This window comes from Sebastes umbrosus, chromosome 24 (genome assembly GCF_015220745.1).
Source record: "Sebastes umbrosus isolate fSebUmb1 chromosome 24, fSebUmb1.pri, whole genome shotgun sequence".
Taxonomy (NCBI): domain Eukaryota; kingdom Metazoa; phylum Chordata; class Actinopteri; order Perciformes; family Sebastidae; genus Sebastes; species Sebastes umbrosus.
The window spans coordinates 9,302,404-9,322,592 of NC_051292.1; the positions used below are offsets into that span (position 1 = coordinate 9,302,404).

At 47.7% G+C, this 20,189-nt stretch overlaps 1 protein-coding gene across 2 annotated transcripts in view; it reads left to right on the forward strand.

Moving 5' to 3' along the window:
• nrp2a (neuropilin 2a) overlaps positions 1-20,189 on the forward strand; it is a 56,601-nt gene that overhangs the window by 10,387 nt on the left and 26,025 nt on the right. For both annotated transcript variants that reach the window (XM_037761825.1, XM_037761826.1), the window contains exons 3-7: positions 8,505-8,686; positions 15,693-15,923; positions 17,228-17,383; positions 17,966-18,135; positions 18,709-18,864. In XM_037761825.1, the coding sequence (XP_037617753.1) occupies positions 8,505-8,686; positions 15,693-15,923; positions 17,228-17,383; positions 17,966-18,135; positions 18,709-18,864 (895 nt within the window). The remainder of the gene's footprint in view (positions 1-8,504; positions 8,687-15,692; positions 15,924-17,227; positions 17,384-17,965; positions 18,136-18,708; positions 18,865-20,189) is intronic.

Consider the following 20,189-nt stretch of genomic DNA (forward strand, 5'->3'; position numbering starts at 1 on the left):
TGCTGATGTAATACATTTTGCCAAAAGATATTTTGGTTTTATTCAGCTTGGAACTATTTTTTTCATGCCGAAGGGCCAAACAGGATGAAAGAAAAGGAGTCATGATGTAGTTGTAGTTTGAGGCAGAGAGAGGATAAACAGAGAAGAAGAAGAGGATGAAGGCCAGCTGTGTGTCTGGATATGACTGCGTTGGTCAGTTTCCTTTCTCAGAGACATGAATAATGTGAATCATATGCTCTTCTATTGTCTTTGACCTCAGAGGAAGAAGTCACGGTCTCCACTGTTTAATCCACTTTTATACAACGGAGTCGGGAGAATGTTACACAACTCACCCACTTTGAGACTTTTGGGGTTTTAAAGTGAACACAGATGAGGTTTATCAGTGTAGTCTCTGCAATTACGACTCTCCTTTCTCTCTTAAATTGAAGAATTAATAATCCCAGATGGGTGTTTTTTTTGCATTGTTCCCTGACAAAGCACTTTCGTCTGGCCTGGAGAAAGCAACTTTCATGATGACATCAATGGTGAAAGGGTTTTGTAACGATTGTCGAGGCTGGGAAGCGTTATTTTGACGTGTCGGCTTTGTGTCTCCAGGTTTCTGTCGCTTCTGTCAAAAAGCAAAAAATGTTGCATAATTATATCTCCCTCGCAATATGTTTCTCGGTAATAAAGCCTTTACACAGTAGCGGTGTGGACTTCCCCGTCGTAGTGGCAGAAGAGAGGAGCGGCTCAGCTGTTGATAAGCAGTGTGTCAAGCAGTTTCTCACAGCCCAAGGCGTGCAGGGCAGTAGGAGGCCGAGGGAGGAGGAAGAGAAACTGAAATGCCTCCTCTTTTTCTCCACACACGGTTTTATTGGGATGGTTTTTTTTACAATCGCCTGGAGGGGCTGAGGCCTTGGCCTGCCCTCTAACACACACTCCCACTCAATCTCCCTTGTACGTATGAGTGTGTGCATGTGTGTCAGCGAGCGTGGGTGGTGAAAAAGGCGTCTCCGTGTGAGTAACTCTGCAAGCATGTAAGTGAGTTTGTAGCTCCGCTTTCGCTCTCCCCTCCATCCATCCATCCATCCTCCAAGCCTCCTTGCGATGACCCCCGTTTTCAAGGCGGATCACGCCAACATTTATTTATGCATAACCTCTAGCACTAATGTGTTTGCCCTTCTGTGTTTCATGGAGGAAGCATTTCCCTTTGGGGGCGCAGGAATAAGTGGAAAAAGCCAAAGTACGGCTCGATATCCCTGCTCTCTCCGTCCTGTGCTATGCTTTTTACCCGGATTGATCCGAGCCCTGTAGCGCTGTTACGGGCTGCTTCCTTTTTCTTTTTTTTTTTGCCTGTATGATTAGGCACGGCAGTGTGAGCGAGCAGAGTCGATTTTTGCATGTTTTCACGGATCCTCGGCGAGGGTTAGGGCGCGGGGAGCCGGAGGGCTGCAGAGGTGGAGGGGCCCACCATCTTGGTCAAGGCTGGAAATGTGCGTGACAGCTGGGATTTAGAGAGACCGGCAGCGCAGAGAAGCAGAGCTGTGTGTTACCTGAATGACGCAGAGCTGTGTGGTCTGGACTGCTGATTGCAGAAAAGGAAAAAATACGATATCATGCTCATAATATATGGACATATGTTTATACGCTTAGCATGCAACCTGTCTGCGTAAGAGAACGCTCATGAGCCATCATATTCCCCCTTGGGCACTTTAGGCCCCTTATAAAACCCAGAAAAGTGCTTGGTCAGCCCACGCAAAGGGGTCTGAACCCTGGCTAATATCCCTGGCCAGCTGGTGATTTCCCCTCAGTGGGTTCAAACAGTCAGCACAGACGATGTAACGCAGCCAAACCACGCCTCCACTGCAGCAATCAAATCGGCAGCCCTATGCAGGCGCTCCGTGTCTGAGGTGGCACTTTAATTCAGGATTTCATTTCAGGGGGAGTCCGGCCGCGTGCCAAATAGCTCTTACCTCCAGGTTGCCAGCCGATTGATGTGAACTAAATGTAATAAAGGCTAGATGAAATATCAGGCCCATATCTCTAATGCAATCTGCCATCACCGAGCCCCAGGATGCTACCTGGTGATATACCAGCAGCTGAACTGTTCTCATCTTCCTCCCTCCCTCTCTCTTGATCTATCCTCCCTTTTTGTTCTTTCATTCTCTCCTCTAGCCCCGAGGACCAAGTGTTTTATTTTTACACACTTGAATTAAACATACAGATGCGCACACAAGACGCCGTAAAGCTGTAGTCATTCCAGAAGATCCATTTCTTCCACCTTTGTGGTTTTTATTTTCTCACTTTTATTTGGTTATTTGTTATCGACTGCAGCCTGAGGTGGCAAGATATAACTTTATACACACATGGAGCTGCAAATCCCTTTGGCCTGTCACATGCCTGCTCACCAGCACCAACACATAGCAACGACTCTCCTGTGTGTGTGTGCGCGCATGATATCACCCTCTTTCCAATACCCAAAGGGGGCGCAGAGAGGTGTGGGATCAATGTCTGTATTCCACTTGTAATGGGAAATCGATAGATGATCAGCAATGGCCGGGGGACACGGATGAGAGAGAAGGAGGTGAAGAGGAGGAGGGTGATGGTTAAGGATGAAAGGAGAGACAGATGAGTTGCCAGAGGTCGCGACTAAAGGGAGTTGTTCAGGTTCGGATTCGTCAATATCTGGCACTTTGCCGGCGTTTAGGACAAGATCATGGTCATCGCCGTCCAGCGGTCATGACTATTACAGTTGTCAGCGCTGTAATGATGATATAATAAGTATGATTAAAGCTGGAGGAGGCGAGTTGGAGCAAATATGATTACAAAAATATATAAAACGGTCACTATGTCCTGACAGTAGTACATGAGACGGAAGAGAAAAATGATGTGCCTCTGCATCCTAATGTGCTCCTAAAGGCATCTGCAAGATTTCACAGACCGGAGGAAAACAACCAATCAGAGCCGAGCTGGAGCCTCGCCGTCTCTGAGCAGCTGTCAATCACTCGTGAACTCCGATCAAAAGGTCAAACTAGGCAGCGCTGATCAAATATGAATCAATATTCTGTTACTGTAATGCCTATTTCTGGCCTCAAATGTTCTCAGAAACATCTTGTAGTGTACTGTTTAGCTGTAAAATGAGAAAGTTTGTGACCATGATGAGATCAGTTGAGGAAATACCAAGCACCGCCCACCCGCCGGAAGCAAACTTTCTCATTTTACAGCTAAACAGTACACTACAAGATGTTTCTGAACACATTTGAGGCCAGAAATAGGCATTACAGTAACTGAATATTGACTCATATTTGATCAGCGCTGCCTAGTTTGACCTTTTGTTCAGAGTTTGCAAGTGATTGACAGCTGCCTCCGTTGAATGAGCAGCCAATAGGAACACTCTCTCTCTGAAATGACCTGTGATTGGCCATAGTCTCCCGTCACAAGTTAGATTTTCTAAAGCCTGAAAACAGAGCCATGAGGAGGTGCAGAAGTCTCTCTCAGAACACTTGAATTGCAATATGCTGAAAGGTTATTATGGGATTTTTGCCCAATGATGCCAAAAATATACTGCCTACTGCTGCTTTAAATATAAAAAAAAATTATCAACCAGCTTTGTGTAAAGCTCTACAGTCCAAATACATATACGCAAAGTGGACTGGAAGGTCTGAATAGTGTCTGGATGAGTTGCAACCATCATCTTGAATACATGTTGATAGAGGTGGATTTAAAATGCATCCAGCGGGGGCGGCGGGGTCACGGCTTCAGCTCAGACAGCAGTTACAGTCTGATGTTTCAGATCGATGCTGCACTAGAAGGTCCGGGGCCGAGCCCAGACGGCCTGTGGTCAGCGGTTTGGCCTCAGTCATGTGTAAGTATGAGCCAGTGACGGACAGCGGGAGAGGGAGGTGAGGCGGGAGGAGACGAGGAAGAGGAGGAGGAGTGCTGTTTGTTTTTGGGGCTAGATTGAAGATGGCAGGCCTCGCGGATCTGCAGGGATTTCACTCGCAGTATCTAGTTAATATTTCAGAGGCACTTATGGTTTATTAGAGTCCCCATCGAGGGCGGGAGGAGTGGGTGGTGGTGTGTGTGTGTGTACGTAGATGTGTGTGTGTCTACTGTACACCCTCCGCCTCACTTAATTTCTGCTTCTGTACATCACCGAGAGGGAGAAGAAAAGAAGCGACAGACGTTTCTTTTCTTCATTGTTTACCCGATCGGGAGGCTCCGAGGAGTGGAAAACAGGGGGGGAAAAAAACACACACACACAATGGAGCGAGAGAGGGAAAAATCATTTCAACCGGAGGCCTCAAGTGTCTGAGCGCCGCCAAGTTTGGTTTGCCGAAACAGCTGTTGCTCTTTTATAGGCATGAACAAAATAAACGAGACGAACCGTGACGCGCCCACAGCAGATTACGTGTTAATCTTTTGTGTAATGTGTGTAATGCTTTATGTATTTTATGTAGATGGAGCTAAATGAAACGCAAGCTTTTTTTGCAGACAGGTAAATGAGAACTCCTTTGATGATGAAAAGATGCACAGATAGTGACCAGACCTATAAATATACATGCGACGTGTATGTACTGCTGTTTCTCTGTGGCGAGGTGCCGATGCCTGCAGGGGACATCCCTAGTCCTCGACAAACAGCAAAGGTGTGAAAGGCAATTAGTTGTTTTGGCGGAGTGATATATGAGAGCAGAGGAAGAGGAGGCATGTCTGGACTGGTGCAGGATTACTAGGCCCTTAAGGGTTTTTAGTTTCCTTAACCCTTCTCCCTCTGCTCCAGCTATTCTCTACGGGCGACATGAGGAAGAGGGGTTGTGAAACTGGTGCCCCGTAATGGCTCCCTAAACACAGGTCTGGGTCAGACAGACCCAGACAGAGCGCCAGACAGACAGACAGAGAGCTGGGAATGGGGGGATGGATGGTGTCAGACATGGGCGTGGTTTGAATCCAAAAAAAAACGAATGGAATCTGGGCTGCGTGAACATGCGTGTGAGTGGTATGCGACGCTAATGTGTCTTCACGTGTGCGAGTGATTTATGTATGTGTGTCGTGGAATGCGTGCGTTTCGAGAGAGACAGACAGACTCTCACACGTCAGGCCCTCATGCATGTATTCATCAGAGCCTGGGGAGAGGCTGAGCGAACAGGTCAATAATCACATCTGAGGAACACTCACTCACTGACGCTAATCCACGACAGGAGAGAGCGAGACAGAGAGAGAGAAGGATAGAGGCCCACTCCAGAATCAATTAAAACCTAATTAGGCTCTCAGCTCTTTTATCCTCGGCGTTGGCGATACTCGCTGAGTGTGTGTGCGCGCACGCACCGCGTTTGTCCACATCTGTACGCGTCCGCCCATGAGTGTGTTTGTTGGCACGGTGTGTGTGTTTTCCCCGAGCATGTGTCAGTTACAGCCCTAAGCAGGCGTGCTTAGGGATAGCCGCGGTGGCTCTTACAGGCTCACCGTGGGAGCTCGCAGCTAAAGCCGCCGCGATCGCCTCTGTAATGCGGGATTACAACCAAGACATGTATAAGAGAGTTGGACTTCTGTGCTCTTCAGGCCTACTTTGGTGCAGATTTGCCTCAGCCTCAACCGTCACATACTTAAACACTGCTAACACTGGAACTTTTACAATAAGACAGCACAAACACGTGGAGGAATGACATCTGTCTTTGAATAATTCACGTGTTCTTCCATGCTGGTGCGCAGATATAATGTGAATTGGTGAAAGAGCACTCCAGCGATTTTAGTATTGCACTTCCATACAGTTGAGGGCCTCAAGGGAGAAAGAACAGGCAGCATCGCCGCAGCAGAGGCAGATAGATCCGGACCTTTAGTCAAAAATGATGGATCCAGCAATAGAGTGCTGCAGGAATGAGTCCTAAAACCGGGAAATGAGTTAGTCATTTTAGCACTTTCAGTTCCCTGATCTTGAGGTCAGTGTTTTTTTTTAGTTAGATGCCTGGAATAAGGTCTGTGGTCTCATGCAAAAGTGGTCGTTTATAGCCTGACGTTAGCTTTTTACTTCTGGCGATTGCTTCAAAAATCATAAAAGTGGTGTTCATTTGTGGAGATTATCTTGCTGAACAAAACGTGTAAGTAGAGTTTATTTTCCGCAATAATCCAAAAGCCAATGGAAGAATCCCATTGGCTTTTTGTCAAGGGAACCCAGGTCGATGCTACCTTCCTTGTTGGCCTACAAAAATACCCTGCAGCACTCTATTCCCATAATCCAACTGGAAACCACCTTTCATTAGACCCCTCCATCCCTGATGACACCCTCATCACACCCACCAAATATTGGTGTTTTCCTAAACATATTTCTGATGCCAAAACATGCCAGAACATTTCCTACTTTTTTAGTTCCACGGTGGTGACAATGTTGTGGTGATATTACAGGCTCATTGCAGCGTTTTCACAACCAGATCCTCACCTGTACATGCGCCACTCTGACCCACATTAATGTGGTTGGGATTATCCCCCCATCAGCAGTCTTAGTTTGAATGCTCTGTGTAGGAATCAGAAACACTGCAGGAAGGAGATAGCCAAAAAAGAGGCTTACCGACTCTACTTAATCCACGCTTTATTCCAAGTCGCGGCACAAAAGCCGCTTTAGATGTCATAAAGGAACACAGCCTAGTGTTGATTGGTGCCTCTCGGCTTTACTGGAGACTTTTCAGTTTGAGGAAGTAGTAGAGAACAAAAAAAACTGTTTCCTGTTTAAAAAGTGGCTGCAGAGACGTCGGTGATGCTTCTTCGGCATCAAAGCGCCCATCACAGTAATTAGTGAGACAACAGCGGCCCTGTTGTCTTTTTGACGGCTTCGTCATGTGAACTAATTGAGACGAGTGTGTGTGATGGGAGGGCGAGCTCGGTGTAGCTGCGGGCTCCTGTGGCGATGCAGTTAGTTACGCAGGAAATCACAATATGGGGGGGGTGAAGAGACACTTGATAGGAATGTAGAGAGAGAGAGAAGCAGGGATGAATATTACGGAGACCAAAAATTACAAGGAAATGTTTCACGGTTGCGCAACTTGAAATACAATAACATGCATATTTAGCCAAAAATGTAAACACATGCTTACAAAAAGAGGTAGAAAAGTGAAGTTTACTTCTAGTATGATTGCCCGTTTGGCAAGTCGAATTCAGTTAAAACAGTACTTAAGCACTGAGATGGCAACAAACAGAAATTAAGGAGTTTTCCACACCTTCCAATATTGTCACAACCCCAAATTATTACCTTTTAAAAAAGCCGGCGGTTCTCCTGTCAGCTGGCAAGCATGGGCTGCTCCTTGCTTAATCATATCAACAGAGCTACGGTATCAATTATTGGAGGTAATGCACACTGTGTTTTATAGCAAATGACAGTTTGCATTGTGCAGCAGTCGCCCGTCTGAGGCCTCAGGATGTTGTCGAGTAAATAGTGACATTGAAACTTTCTCTATAAACAGCATGGTGGAGCACTTACAGGGCTGTAGTAGCTATTTAAACATACTGATAGAGATGGAATTTAAGCCCAATGATGCCAAAAATATTCTGCCTACTGCCACTTTAATCTCTCCTTTCCGTCTTATTCTGTATTTATATGGGTATATAAACCTATATTTGACCCGGCAGCCGTGTCATGTTATGCATACTCTGTGTGTGACTGTGCTGCTGCATGTTTCTAATAATGTTAGAGGGATGACACACGGCACTATGAGCTAATTCTGGATCAGCCAGGTGGGCTCTACTCCCATAAACACACACTGACCTGACAGTTAAGAATTTGCTTTCATCGTTCGGGGTCAGTCGGCTAGTCAAAGGTTATAATGAGCTGAGGGCTCAAGCATGTGGAAGCAATTCGTGTTTATCTATGCTAATTCTTCTTGGCCAACGCCGTCACCTTTCCTCTCTCTAAGCCCTCGCCTCTTTACTTTTTCATGACTGTCTATTTTTACGCTTCTTATTAATGAATCCATCCAGCCGTCTGTTTGAATGCATCTTCGCCCTCTGAGTACGTTTCTGTTTGAATCACAGTCCCTCCCTCCGTCTTCTTTCCTTGTGATCCAACATTCAGTGATTTGAGGGATTGCTCGCCCCGAGCTGATGTAAAAGGGATCTGAGCCCGTTGTCCCGAGCAACAATGGGGTTGTAAGAGCTAAATTTATTGAATGCAGCTGAGGGGAAAGAGCACAAGTAAGGTGGAGGAGCTTTGACTGAGAGCCAGGTCTGTGGCAGATATATTTACTTGTGTCTTAATGTTGTGTTCCTGAATGCTTCGCATGGACACTGTGTATTCTGTCCTGAGGCTGAACTCTGATGGGAACACCTGTCTGGTTTTTATTAGCTTAGCTTGTTGCATAACCCCATAACTATCTATCTATGTTTATCTCCCCACCGCTCCGCCGCTCTCCTTTTATCTCTTCACCTCTCTTAATTCCTTCCTGCTGCATTAATAAGCCCAACTGAAGATTGTTTTCTGCAGGGAAACGTTTCTTTAAAGCAACAGGAAATAACCATCTTTCTTTGTTATTTCTCTTCAGGTATGACTTCATCGAGATCCGCGACGGGACTTCGGAGAATGCCGACGTTCTGGGTCGACACTGCAGCAACATCGCCCCGGCGCCAATCATCTCATCCGGAGCCTCCCTCCAGATCCGATTTGTATCGGACTACGCCCACCAGGGGGCGGGCTTCTCTCTGCGCTACGAGATCTTCAAGACAGGTGAGGGACCTGAAACATGATTGGCAGTTTAGAAGAAGAGAGATGTGTGTGATTGGTTGGTCAAAGTTCGGTTTATAATGCTAATCAGCTTTGTGATTTTATCAAAAGTGCAACATACTTTATTGTATAGTCACACCTACAATATCATTGTTGATATATGAATTGTTATTTTATAGTATTTAGTTTAAAATTCCATTTTAAATCTGCCAACTGAATGACTGACATTTACTTAAAGGTGCAGTATGTAAGATTTGGCGGCAATAGTGTTGAGGTTGCAGATTGCAACCAACTGAAACGTCTTCTTCTAAATGCTCCGTCATATTTCTACAGTAGCCCAGAACTGACAAATACATAGATACACTAGATAGGGCCATTTGTGTTTCCTTGTTTTCGTCCTACGAGAGAAGTTTTAGTTGGTTGCAATCTGCAACCACACCGCTAGATGCTACCAAATCCTCCACACTGCACCTTTAAAGCTAAATATTAAGCCAGCTAGAACTGTATATGCTGATCTTTTACCCTTTGATTTATTATAATCTTGTTTCAGTTTTACATTTTGCTGATGTGCGGTTTGGAATACAAAGCATAGCAGCAGCTTCATGTTTGATTCATGTTGCTTATTTTTACGATACGGACGTAATCTCGCTAAAAGTGCCAGAGCTACTCTGTGTCTGTCACCACAGTTGGCCAGGCTCCACTGCTCATTGCATATCATTTATCTAAATGTATTCAAAGACCTCTGTGGGAAACGCAACTTTTCCACACTCTGAACCAAAACACTGTGCTTTAATACTTAAGTTAATGATTTTGTCTTTGCCCCGTGTTAATGGCCCGAAACCTGTGATCATTCACCCCAACTCTCTTACAACAATTTACATCAGCAGAGGCAGCCGTGCATATAAACAAAAGTTAAAGAGAGAGGAGGAGAAAAAGTACTTTCAAGCCTCCTGAAAGCATGTGAGGAATGCTTGCTTAATTGGAGCGGGATCCGCTTCCTCTGGGAAGATGAAGGGGGGGTTGGTGTAGGAGGTGGCGGTGGGATGATGGAGAGAGCTTCAAGGCAACTTGGAGTTGGACTTAAAGGTTAAAGGTTTATGGGTAGAGGCGGCGGCGAGGAGATTGATGGGGATGAGTGTGTGCGTGTGCCGAAATGGAATTTTCTCGAGGTCGCCGAAGTGCACGAGGCGGAGCGCACACTGCAGGTGAGATTGTAGTGGGAAGTGTATTTGTTTTGGTGGAGGTGGAGGTGGTGAGGTGTGTGTAGTAGAAGGAGAGGTGAAGTGGTCAGGCGGCCTTGAGGCAGCTGAAGGATTTATATCCAAGAGCCAGCTGATTGGCGCCCCATTCATTTAAATTCTGACTTTTAGCACTCTAAATGTATTTTGACTGAAAAACAAAAAATGAAAGGAGTGTTTCTATTAAAAAGCCATTGAAGAAAAGTCAGGGTTTATGGAGCACAAATAAATGAGCATTCATCCCTACAGAGAGCACTGAGTTATCACCTCCTACCTTCTCCGGTTTTGTGTCAAACGAATGTGACCCACATTTGACGTTCAGCTCCGTTACCAAGGCCACCAGCTCGAACCCCGACGATGTAATAGTGTAGATTGCATCTGTATCACACACACATACACACAGATGGATTGAAGGCTGCTGGATAGGGGATGCGGTTGCCATGGCTTTAACAAGATCCTGGTATAAATTCAGGGGGCATAAGAGATTGTGTCACCGTGTGAGCACATGTAGGTGTCTGCTCGCTGCATGTGTGGGTGGTTCCACTCTGCTTGTTGTGTGAGATTCTGTCTGTCTGTATGTATGCGGAGGCGGGAGGATAGATGTTTGTGAGAGAGAGAGAGAGAGAGAGCTGGTGGGGAAATGATTGGGGTGAAGGGAGATATAGGCCGTCAAAAGCAGGAGTGAGTCAGAGTGAAAATGTATTCAGGATGCGTGATTGAGGCCATGTGTTAATTACGGCGTCTCCAGCGCCTGCATGCTCTTCTCATCACGGCTGTTTGTCTTAGCGTGGCAGGCCCGGGCCACGAGGTTTCCACTAAACACAGCTCACAACTTCTGACGGGAACGCGGCGATCCCGGCGGAGATGTGTTTATTTACCGGAGTGGAAGTAATTGCGCCGCCATTACTTTTACCCTCGCTAATGGATTTTAGTTGCATTTTTCTGTGTACCTGTAATTACTGAGCAGCTTCGGAAGACTTTTTACTGACGTATGATTTGATGTATTTTGTCATTATGAAAGCTGCGAAAGTGTGAGGAAAATCCTAGATTGCACTGGAGCACAATATTTGTGTGTGTACGGTGTGTTTGTCTATGAGTGTTTATGGGGGCGTATGTGTTTTTAAAGGGTGCGTCCTCGCAGAGATCGAAATCTCAGCACGCAGCTGGGGAGATGTGTGTTCAGCTTCCTTCCCATATTAAACAGCTTACGGGCCAGGCCGACCCCGCCACACTGTGTCTAGATGTCAGACAGTGTGTGTCTGCTTTTGGCTGTGTGTGTGTGTTTGTGAGTGTAAGACGCACATCTTGGCCCGCTTTTCCGTACTATGAACTAATGACACCGCGGCTTGTTTTTGTTTTGTTCATTCAACCCTATTACATAAGCGGTGACTGTAACAACTCTAGGGGGTTTTCGAGCTGGACAAGCAATCTGTTTGTCAACGCGCGCGTATGTGTGTGTGTGTGTGTGTGTGTGTGTGTGTGTGTGTGTGTGTGTGTGTAATGGGGTACAGTGCCGCAAAAGCTAATTATTTCCAGCGAGGAGGAGCAGGAGTCGACCTTTGACTCTACATCCATCCTGATACCCCTCCACCCTCCAGTACACCTCCCGAGGGGAGCGTTTGCCCCAAAACAACATCCATCCACCTTACACACACACACACACACACATTCAGCACACGTATGCCTTAATCCCGGCGTACAGTGAAAGTGCACGCCTCCCCTCCTCCCCATTATTGTTGTGGCCTACTTTACCCCTACTCATGCGTGCTTAACCCTTTATTCAGCCCCGTCTACCACCCCCCCACACACACCCCACCCATTCCTCATACACTTTCACTTACAGTCACGTGCTTCTGACGCTGTTACCACGGCTACAGCGGGAAGACTTGCCAGTCAAGCCCCCTTTTTTTCCCCAGTTCCCCCCAAAGCCCACCACTAGCGCGGCGGGGGCAGATAACGTCGCAGCCAATCCCGAGTTAAGACGCCGGGGCCGGGAGCACCCCAGGGCGTTGGGTCCCCTCCGTGACCGCTGCGGTGGCATCTGTGGGGTCGCGGCGGGGAGCGCACGCAGCCTTAGGCGGGACCGCCGACCAAGTGCCAGTCACAACATTGGCGATGTATGTGTTTCTGCTGCCATCGCATAGATTTGAATGCCAACGGTTGTTACTATATGTGGTGTTTATTCATGCCAACGCTGAAATCAAGTCATTAACCAGCAAAGGTAAATTAAATTCATGAATAAATAAATTGGATGAGCGCAAAGAGTGTTTAAAACTGATCAGTGATGAAATGAATGAGGAAATCAAATGACTTTGATCACAAACAGCAGGAGGCTTTTTTGCTTTTTTTTCGAGATTAAAACAACTTGATGGTGGCGTTCCATTCCTCAACACATAACAGAGGCATCAGCGTGATACGTGACTTACGAGGAGCATTCCTTTCTATATAAAGCTGCACCAGACTGATGTCTCTCTGGGTCCATAAAAGTGTCGAGTTGCGGCGCGCCGACAACGCTGTTTTTCTTTTCCTGGGTCTTCTTCTTGTTCGCGGTGTTGTTGTTGTTATTGTGGATTTTCCAGCCCAACCCCACGCCCCTTCACATTCACGCACACGCACACCCCTCCCCAGATGCCTCGGGAGAGATTTTTTCTTCAATGAAATGTGGAAGTGCGCTCCGGCAGGGTTACATGAGAGACCCGCGTGTGTCTGAGCAGCAGATGCATGTCAGACGGAGACAGGCAGGTAGAGAGCGGAGGAGGGGCGAGACGGTTTTTTGATGTGCCGCGCGCCGAGGTGAGCCCTCAGCGAGAGTTGCGTGCCGAGTACAGGACGAGCGAGGCGACGGCAGACGAGTTAAAAGAGTGAATGAACACAGACTCGGCTTGTCGCTGCTGAGAAGACAGGGAAACGAAGGAGAGGAGGAGGGAGGGAGGGAGTGAGGGGGTTGCCCTGACACAACATGTGGAGCTGCTACTACATCAGGCACTCATGTGCGAGAGTCGAGTGCTTTCTACCCAGCAACTCGCCCTCTCGCCCCCCATGCGTCACGCTCGCACTCACACCATGACCTCCCCCTTCTTTGCCAGCACACAGCTCTCGCCAAATGGCAGCTCACGGTGCGACGCAAACACCAACCGGGGCCGCGCATAAGGCGAGCATGTGCGAGCGTGTGTGTGTGTGTGTAAGACACGGGCCGAGGGTTGACGGAGGGGAGGCAGTAACGGGGACTTGTTTTTGGCGTGCTCATATACTGTGAACTAATGAGAAGGTACTCATGCATACCCAAATATATGAGCACATGCACGCACACAGCGTTGGCACGTGGCTGCGCGTGAGTGTGTGCGAAAGTGACTATTCCGTGTGTGTGTGAGTAAAAACACACAAGAGTGGTGTGTTTGGAGGCGATGGAGTCAAGCTGTGCTCAGATTGAAGTTTTTCGGCAGCAGGGCTCCAGACTGCTGCACCGTGACCCAGTAAGGAAACAAGGCCAGTGTGTTACTGGGTCTCACGCTCGCTGTGAAGCCATCACACACACCTTCAGCACTCACGCAGGGAGACAAACACGCCAGCAGCAAAAAGATACACATGTGAGGAGCTTAATAAAAAGGCGTGCGCAACAAAAAAAGACATGGCATATGGGCTCATGCATACTGCATTTACTGTAAGCACGTTACAATCACATGCATTTTAATGGATTCATAGCATTCATGTTCAGTAACTGTAGACGCAAAAACACACAGAGAGGTGAGGTCGAGGGGATCGGGAGATATTGCCGGTAGCTTGCTGCAAATTGCCGTCATATTTCAACATGCCTAGTTTTCTGTGTGTGTGTGTGTGTGTGTGTTCTTGTACAGCTATCTTTGTGAGGACCAATTTGAGTTTTAGAAGTACAGAGTGAGGACATTTTGGCTGGTCCTCACCTCTGGACAGACCTTCAAAGGCCTGTTTGACGCTTCAAACTTGGTATTAAGATCCAGGTAAGAATTAGGTTTAGGTTAGGGGCTAGGGAATGCATTATGTCAATGAGTGTCCTGGCAAAGATAGAAGTACACGACTGCGTGCATGTGTGTGTGTAGGCAGCCAGGCTCCCAGCATGAAGGCAGATGATCCACGGTTGTGTTTTGATGTGTGTGTGGGAGTCGAAACACAAGAGGTCGAGTGCTGCTTTTAACATGCGTGGGAAGATCGCGTACGTTCGTGTCAACATGTTCGATCGAGTGACTGGTACATACATTGTAGAGGCATTAATGCACACACATGAGTCAACGAAAACATGTGAGACAGTTTGGCATTGAAATAGAAAAAAAAAACAGACAAGAGGAAGCTGCTAGAGAAGAGAAAAACAAGGCGCGAGAGAGATACTGTACAGACGGTGCTGATTGGGGTCAGTTCTCTGCCATTAACCGAGTGTAGACAGGGGGGAGGGCCGGAGCAGCCAGCCGACCCCTCAGCTTTTACAAGGCTGTCTGATAATAAGGACTGGTGCCTTGGAGGAATGCTGCAGACGCCGTTCGTGGAATGTCTGCGCTCCCTAAACGCTGCTTTTTCCGAATGTGTATCTGCTTATCAAACGCTGCCTGGCACTTCAGCTGCTGGATGCAACAACACTACTCCCAGGTTTGAAATCCACCAGAAAGCTTCTCCCCGGAGTCTCTTCAACCTGGCCCTCCCTATCTGCCTGAACGGTGGGAAAATACAACCAGAACAGACTCTTTTCCTTATGCTAGTTAGACGCTCGCCAGTTGCGAGCGTCTTGGGAAAGTAATGAAATGTGTCTTCTATTAGATGTAATTGAGAAGTTGGGAAAACCAGCGTCCGACTGCGAGTGCATTTTATAAATAGCCACAAGAAGAAGCGGTGATTTAAGTGGCATCGGTTGGCATTTGTGACATGTGCAGTTAGACGGAGAGCTAATGAAAATGCTGTCTCTTAGCAACATTACCGCACGGAGATACTCGCCTTCCTGGCAAGCGTAAAAATAGAGACACAGCAAGACAGACTGTTTATAGCCGACATGTAAAGATAGAAAGCAAATGGACAGGGTTTGTGAATGAGACTGTGTGTGTGTGCTGGACCGTCAGCTCTCTCTCTCCCACCCTCATTGATGTGCCGGTCCATAAACACTCGGCCGTGACTCAGGCTCCCTAGCGGGGCCGTGGAGCAGTGGCTGATGGGTAGATGATCTGAGCCACACAGCTGCTGCAGCTCAAGGTGAGCCGCCCCGGGCGCATAAATCTGCATGGGTAATGAGGAGCCGCCGCAAAGGGCCCACTTAGAGCCATTACACAACGTTTGTGGAGAGTGTGTGTGTGTGTGTGAGAGAGTGTTAGAGAATGTTTTGAATATAGAGCAGGGGTCAGTCTACTACCCGCTTTAGCCTCGCATGTATCGTTGAGTTATGTAACGTATAAGGATGGGGTCGCAATAAAGCCATCAGACATAATATAACTTATTTTCTGAATCACGTCTTTATTGTTTTTGAGTGTGTCAAATATGGTGGCGGAGCTATTAACCCGCTCATATGGCGCGCTGCTACGTTAGATACTCACTCGCTGTGTATTTTCTCCTCCATCAGTGATCATAAACTGTGTATTTGTGCGCCACAGCTACTGTATATTCCGGCGCGCTGTCAGTGATGAACGACTCTCCGAAACACCCTCTGCAAGTCAGATGAGATCTCCGAGCGTGATCGATCGCTCGCCGCCTGCGTCTCCTCCTAATACGACCGATTGCTTATTCCTCTCTAACTATCCTCTTATCCTCGGCGACAGGGTCGGAATTCTGCTTCCGCAACTTCACCAGCTCCTCCGGCATGATCGAGTCCCCGGGCTTCCCGGATAAGTACCCGCACAACCTGGAGTGCTCCTACATGATCATCGCCCCGCCGCACATGGACATCACGCTCACGTTCCTGACCTTTGACCTGGAGAACGACCCCCTGCTGGTGGGAGAGGGCGACTGCAAGTACGACTGGCTGGACGTGTGGGACGGGCTGCCACAAGGTGAGGGCACACATACCGACTCAAAACACACATTATTAAGGTGCCTGGAAACACACACATCATATCCACATTCAGAACCCACACAGACTCACGCAATCCCCCACATTCCCACACAGAAAATTTGCATACCGGTCTCCAATTTCCTGAGCAGCCGTCGCCCTCTTTGATGTATGCAGCCTCACCGTGCATTCCTCCACATTACATAGAGGAAACATTATTTCACACAGGGAGCCGAAAGTGCCTCGACACCCCTAAGGAGCAGCCCTTTCCCATGCCCCTCTTCCCTCTCCATAATAACACCCTTCATCACCCCCTTCCTATCCTCCCTGTCCTCCCTCCTTATCACCTAGCGCTTCCTTCCTCCCCCGGGCGAGCGAGAGTGATGGCCCGCGATGCGTATCTGTTTTGTATCCAATAGGAGGTGGCGAGCGCTGCGAAAGTGGCCGAGATCAGGAAGTGGCGAGGAAAAAACATTTGAGGATAATATCAAGGGCTTTGATAGTGACCGCCATAGGGTGATGTTAGTTGCTGTAGAGCTGATGAAAAGCGCATTAGCAGCGGTGAGCGGTTTATTCCCACCTCTCCTCTTCTTTTCCCAATTCTTTTTTTTTTTGAAATATGAAGCACAGAGCTGAGGATTTGCTCTAATTATTCTATTTTCAGTTGCTAAAAAGGGATCCAAGTGGATTTAAAATTCCAATTATAGCCTTGAATTTGGGGAGCTTTGATGGCTGAAAACAATTTATACCATTCAAAGTTGAGAATTAGGAGGAAATTAAAGTGTAACCCAGTTCCAGTGAGCCGAGTCCTCGGGCATGAAAGGGGGGACAAGACGGACGGGCGAAGAATTTGGCGTCTGGTGAAGGAGCTCCCCTTGAGACTGTTGTAATCCTCGCTGCTGTGTGTGTGTATGTGTGTGTGCAGCTGATCCCAGTGCAGCTTGCGTTAAGGCAGGGATTCCAGTCCCCCTGCTGGGCCCTGGCTGAGACACACATGGCAGATGGAGGGATGGACAGGAGAGGAATGATGGGAGGAAGCATGCTGCGACTCATTAGACAACACTTACTGAAGCAGCGTGGCCACTGGAAACCTGTCTTTGCAGTGCTGGGCTCATTTTCCTATTTTACTTTGAAAGGACAGCAAATGCAAATACATACTACTCAGTTTTTCAAAATAAAAGCACAAACTTTTCCAGTTTTGGCGTTTTATCACCCTGAAAACGATTTAAAAATGGAACTAGACCAAAAAAACAACATAAAACATGTTTACATCAGTGTGATTCATGTGTGTGTGTGTGTTTGCAGTGTCTCCTCTGATCGGCCGGTACTGCGGGACAAAGATCCCCCCAGAGATCCAGTCGTCCTCCGGCCTGCTGTCCCTCTCCTTCCACACCGACATGGCCGTGGCCAAAGACGGCTTCTCCGCCCGCTACAACATGACGCACAAAGAAGTCAGCGACTGTGAGTGCGAGATAACTTTTAGCGAGTGTGTGTGCTGTGTCGGTTTGTTTACCTGCTTTTTTTTTTTTTTTATCACCACCTGTATTTCCTCTCTTTCAACCGCCTCTTCTCTGCTGACACTCATCTTTCTTTCTACATCTTTCACTCCTCTTACCCTCTCGATCTTTTCAGCTCTGCCTACTTTAATGCTATTTAAATCTCCCTCACCCCTCTCAGTCTGTTTTGCTCTCTCCTGAGAGAGCATGGTTTCTCAGAAAATCTTCTTTTAGAATATAAATTAACTTCACCTCAATTTGCCTCCGCTCACCTGTTGGGCCGCTTTCTGTCTCCCTTTGCCCTTTCTCTGTCTGGATTTACCTTTCCGTCTCCATCTCCGAGCTCTATAATGTGCTGCTTAGATCTTCCCTGTCAGTCTCTTTAAAAAATGTTCTTGCATCTGTCATCCATTCTATTCAACTTCCCTTCCTTCCTCTTTTTTTTTTTTTCCTTACAGCTTATTTTCCGTCTTCACTGTAGAGCCACGTCAACAAATATTAACGCTCTGCTTTCTCCATCCTCCCCTCTCTTTCTCCCCCCCGCCAGCGTTCCACTGCAGCATGGCGCTCGGCATGGAGTCGGGGAAGATCAGCGACGATCAGATCACCGCCTCGACGACCTTCTACGACAACCGCTGGTTGCCGCGGCAGGCCCGCCTCAACAACGACGACAACGCCTGGACGCCTTCAGAGGACAGCAACAAGGAGTTCATACAGGTGCGGTTTTAAACGTGATGTGACCATAAAGACCACACAGATCTGAGCGTTACTTTCACTCGCTGAGGACAATAAATGCAGAGTGTCTCAGTGATACTAGAGGAGCATCTCGTATACAGTGAGGACACACACACACACACGCTGAAAAGGAAATAGAGGAACTGCGAAGTGATGATAAGGAAGTGCTTCTGCGCTCTCAATCTTTCCTGTCTCAAACACACGGCGGCCCGCGCGCGTGCACGCATACGTGGACACACACAAGAGCGGGCGGGAACGCGGCGTGATTGATGAAGGCGCTCTTCGGGAATGCATCCGAACACCACGCCATTGATCTTTGCCTCCAGCCTTCCTCCCCTTTACACACGACAATGCAACGACACACACACACACACAGCACCTAAGCTACCGCAGCAGTAGGCCACAGTCGGCGTCCATCTCCTGCTGTCTGTGTGACAGATAGACAGACGCAGCAGCTGTTATCTACATCAGCGCAATAAATCCCTACAGCCGCTCTATTACTCTGTTTTATTCTAATCTATTTTAAATTTCTTCTTCGCTCCCTTTTTTTTCCAGGTCGACCTCCACTTCCTGAAGGTTCTGACGGGCATCGCCACACAGGGGGCCGTTTCCAAGGAGACGCAGAAGTCCTACTACGTCACCACATTCAAGCTGGAGGTCAGCACCAACGGGGAGGACTGGATGGTCTACCGGCACGGCAAGAACCACAAGGTAGGAACTAGTAGAAGGACGTGAACTTGTACTTACAAGCTCCTCTCTTTCTCTAACCTTTACACTGCCAACAACAGAGGCTGTTGTGTGTGCGGCGTCCGAGAGCCGTATCACTACATGGAACATTCCTGAAGGAGTCGTAGGACTGTTTATGAACCTCAGTCATGACCCCAGTCATGAGGTAGAGAAAGAGGGGACGGGAGGGAGGAAGAGATAGAGATAGAGAGAGGAGGGCAAGCTGACAAACAAGAACAATGGAGTCCTCTATGTGCCCTTATCTGGGCTGGCTATTCATCATCTCTCTCTCACACCAACGTGCACACACACACACTCATAAACACACACGGTTGTGGAGTCAGACCAGGTGTGGACGGACTGAGCAAGTTTTAAGAGTTTCATAGCAGCGGGGTGTTTTAAATCAAAAGTGCAGCGCTATTCGGTAACTAAAGAGGAATGACAGGTATGAGTATACATTAATAGCAGCTGGCACTCATGCCAACAAATAAATAATATATAATCTATGTATATCAACAACAAGACTCCCCAGTCACTGCCAGCGAATCACGCTGAAAGCTCACTGTCACGCCAAGGACTTGCAATGAATGAGTGAATAGTGTGTGATGTAGTCAAGCTGCACTTAGCAATCAAGTATTTACAGTGTCTGGAATGTAGAGTCTCTAATCTCAGGATACATGCAAGATAGTTTTGAGTTATGAGCCCTATGCACCACTTTAAACTGAATTAGGCAGTGATGAGAGCAGCGGGGTGCTTGTGTATGAATGTATACAGTGCAGGTTGTTGTTGCAGTAAGCCCGTCTCCAGGGGATTTGAACTCCGTCCCTCACATCTGGGTTAAGGTCACTGTGGATTTCAAGCAGAAAAATAGAGAGTGGAGGGGGAATATGTATGAAGGGTTAATCCACAATCACACACCCACACAGACCGGGGGGCCCCCTTCTGTGCTACGCCAGTGATTGGTTTGGGTGCGATCGACGGGGGGTATTTGAAACGGGAGATTATTGAGCGAAACGTGGATTTGACTTAAAAAGTCAACATCTGTGCAATTTATTAGAACCCCCTACCCCGCACTCGTCCCACATACACACACATACAACATCCGCGGACCCCCCCTTTTAAATAACCTCTGGCTGATCCCTCCGTCTGGAGATCAGTGCGCTGCGTATGTATATGATGTCTGTCTGTTCCGTGTAATCTGAGTCCACTAATCCGTCTGAGCAAAAACTCTCAGACTGATGCATCAACATGCATTTAGGACGGGTATGAGTGGTTGCTTTGGAAATTTGGTTATGTGCTCAGCATACACG